Source organism: Sitodiplosis mosellana, unplaced genomic scaffold (genome assembly GCF_009176505.1).
Source record: "Sitodiplosis mosellana isolate CC-2019 unplaced genomic scaffold, AAFC_SMos_1.0 Smas_scaffold_5558, whole genome shotgun sequence".
Classification (NCBI taxonomy): Eukaryota; Metazoa; Arthropoda; class Insecta; order Diptera; family Cecidomyiidae; genus Sitodiplosis; species Sitodiplosis mosellana.
The window spans coordinates 1-2,497 of record NW_022600800.1 but is presented as its reverse complement, the minus strand read 5'-3'; the positions used below and the strand labels follow the sequence as shown (position 1 = coordinate 2,497).

Below are 2,497 nucleotides of genomic sequence, written 5' to 3'. Positions count from 1 at the left end.
ACTGTCAGAGCTCGAAAATCGAAAAAAAACTGATTTTAAGTGGGTCAAAAAATCGAGGCAAATAGACATCTTGCTAACTTGGTTGGATTTTTTTTCGTGCCTTTCATACATACACGAAACAGTGTATTGTAAATACACCATGAAGTTCATAATATGAACGATACACACAATAGCGTACAGAACTTTTCTAACAAGAAAGTTACTCGTTTTGAGACAATTTTGAGTCTATTTCATTTCATCCTAAGAAAAGGGCGCCCTGGCAATTTTGCACAAGGGCGCAAAGAGCGCACGGAAAGGCTCTGCTGGTGCTGGCTGTACTCACACATACACTCAGTACTCAGACGTACGGTAGGCGTTCACACGATATGGTGTGATTCAATTGCATATCGGGTTTTTCAGCCACACCATAAGTCGTGTACACATAGCTTACACATTACAGATTGCTGTGCTCCGGAATGGTGTCCATATACGTTTCTACACCTTAAAAACGCTGTCTACGAGATTTTATGAGTTATTTTCACTAAATAAAAGATTGATTTGATCTTATTTATCGGTCAAAATTATTTTTCAGGTCATAAGAATATCGCTGAACTTCTACTCAGTAAAGGAGCTAATTATGAAATGAAAAATTATCGGAATAATACAGCCCTTCATTTAGCTGCTTTGACAGGTAATGTTTATTATTTGTTCTCACTGAATAGGAACACAGTTTCATTTTTTTTCATCGATCTGTGTTATTTTTCAGGTCACAAGAATGTTGCTGAATTTCTTATTAGTAAAGAAGCCAATGTTAATAGTGAAAATTATGTGAAAGACACACCTCTTCATTTAGCTGCTGTGAATGGTAATAGTTGGATACTTGTCTTTACTAAAATAAGATTGATTTGATCTTTTTCATCCATCTAGGTCATAAGAATGTCGCTGAACTTCTCATCCGTAAAGGAGCCAATACTGGTATTAAAAATAATGCGAATCTTACACCTCTTCGAGTAGCTCTTAACAATGGTAAAGCTGACTAAATAAGATATCGCTTTGATCTTTTTCATTGATCTGTATTATTTTTAGGTCACAATGAGGTCGCCAAACTTTTTATCGGTAAAGGAAAAAAAATTAATATTGCAGAGCAATTGGAATAGATTCATTGGCTACCACTAACAATGGTAATGTTGCATATTTTTTCTTAACAAAATAAGAAATTGGTTTGATATTTTTGATCGATGTGTATTTTTCAGGTGACGAATAGCTGAACCAATTTAGCTGAATAATCGGATGATTTCCTTCGATTCCCCTTTTCGATTGTAGTGTAGAATTAATTTCAAAACATTTTTTTGTCCATCTATGACCACACCAACCAATATTGTTGCTTTGTTGGGCCATCGATTAATATTCTGTCAAAAAACAGCTCAAGTTATTTGACTTTTTAATTGCTTACGGTATAGGTATTGGTATGGAGTAGAATTTTTTTTAAATTTTTGTGACCTTAACGTGCATCCGTGCCAAATTTGACCGCGATTTGTTTGAGTCATATGCCGTAGGCAAAATGCAAGAACGAAAATAAATTATACAGAATAAATGATAAAAAATAATCTAAATTTCAATCTGATTTGAACAGTGTTGCTTGCTCTTGTTCACTTTCAAGTGCACAGACAGTAATTTTGGACAACCCTTGGCGGTTTTTTAGACAATATACCAATCCATCCATATTTTCGGACAACTTCACTCATATTGTCTCATTTTTTGGCCAACCCTACTATTGTATATACTATTGTACATTTGACACTTGGACAAGTTCACACATATTGTCCTGTTTTGTGGCCAACTTCATACTAATACTATAATGGCATGTTATTATAGTATTAGTATGAAGTTGGCCACAAAACCGGACAATATGTGTGAACTTGTCCAAAAATATGGATGGATTGCTATATTGTCCGAAAAATAGACACCTATTGGAAATAAATTGTATCTGTGTGAAAGAAGAATTTGGTTTACTTTAGAGTATAGAGTCGGATGGGTTCAATTTTTCTTGATACAGCGTCAGACGTCAATGCAGAAAGATTTCTTTTTCTTGATTATAATCTACTGAATATTTATGCACGTAAAGTGATAATTGCATGCAAAATTCCACTTCATATATATAGAGCACCAACTTCACCCCATTTCATTTTCTAGCCAATATGTGTATGAATTTGGAGACACTAAATTGTTGGTCTTCTCAAACTATACAACTTTGCAAAAGACAATTATCGTTAATCAGTTTATTAGAAGATTTGCCCACTGCTTGAACACCTACTCTATCTTACTCACACAAATACAAATACAAATACTTTTTCCAGTCTCTCTGATCGTCTGTACAAATAGATAGGAAACGTCAAATAAGAACAATAAAGCGGCACCTGGCGACTGTTTGGAGAAATAGAGAATCATGCACATAGTTTGCTGTAACAAGTATGCGTCTGTGTTAGTTCAAACGTTGAAAGTATGACATATAGCACTT

General features: G+C 34.5%; 1 protein-coding gene across 1 annotated transcript; it reads left to right on the top strand.

Annotated features, from left to right (window-relative positions):
• Window positions 1-581: 581 nt before the first annotated feature.
• Window positions 582-1,289, top strand: LOC129572815 (putative ankyrin repeat protein RF_1087). Its single transcript, XM_055452917.1, has 5 exons — window positions 582-670; window positions 746-844; window positions 907-1,005; window positions 1,066-1,160; window positions 1,233-1,289. Exons 1-4 carry the CDS (start codon window positions 622-624, stop codon window positions 1,134-1,136), a joined length of 318 nt encoding a protein of 105 aa, XP_055308892.1. The 5' UTR covers window positions 582-621; the 3' UTR covers window positions 1,137-1,160; window positions 1,233-1,289.
• Window positions 1,290-2,497: the final 1,208 nt, after the last annotated feature.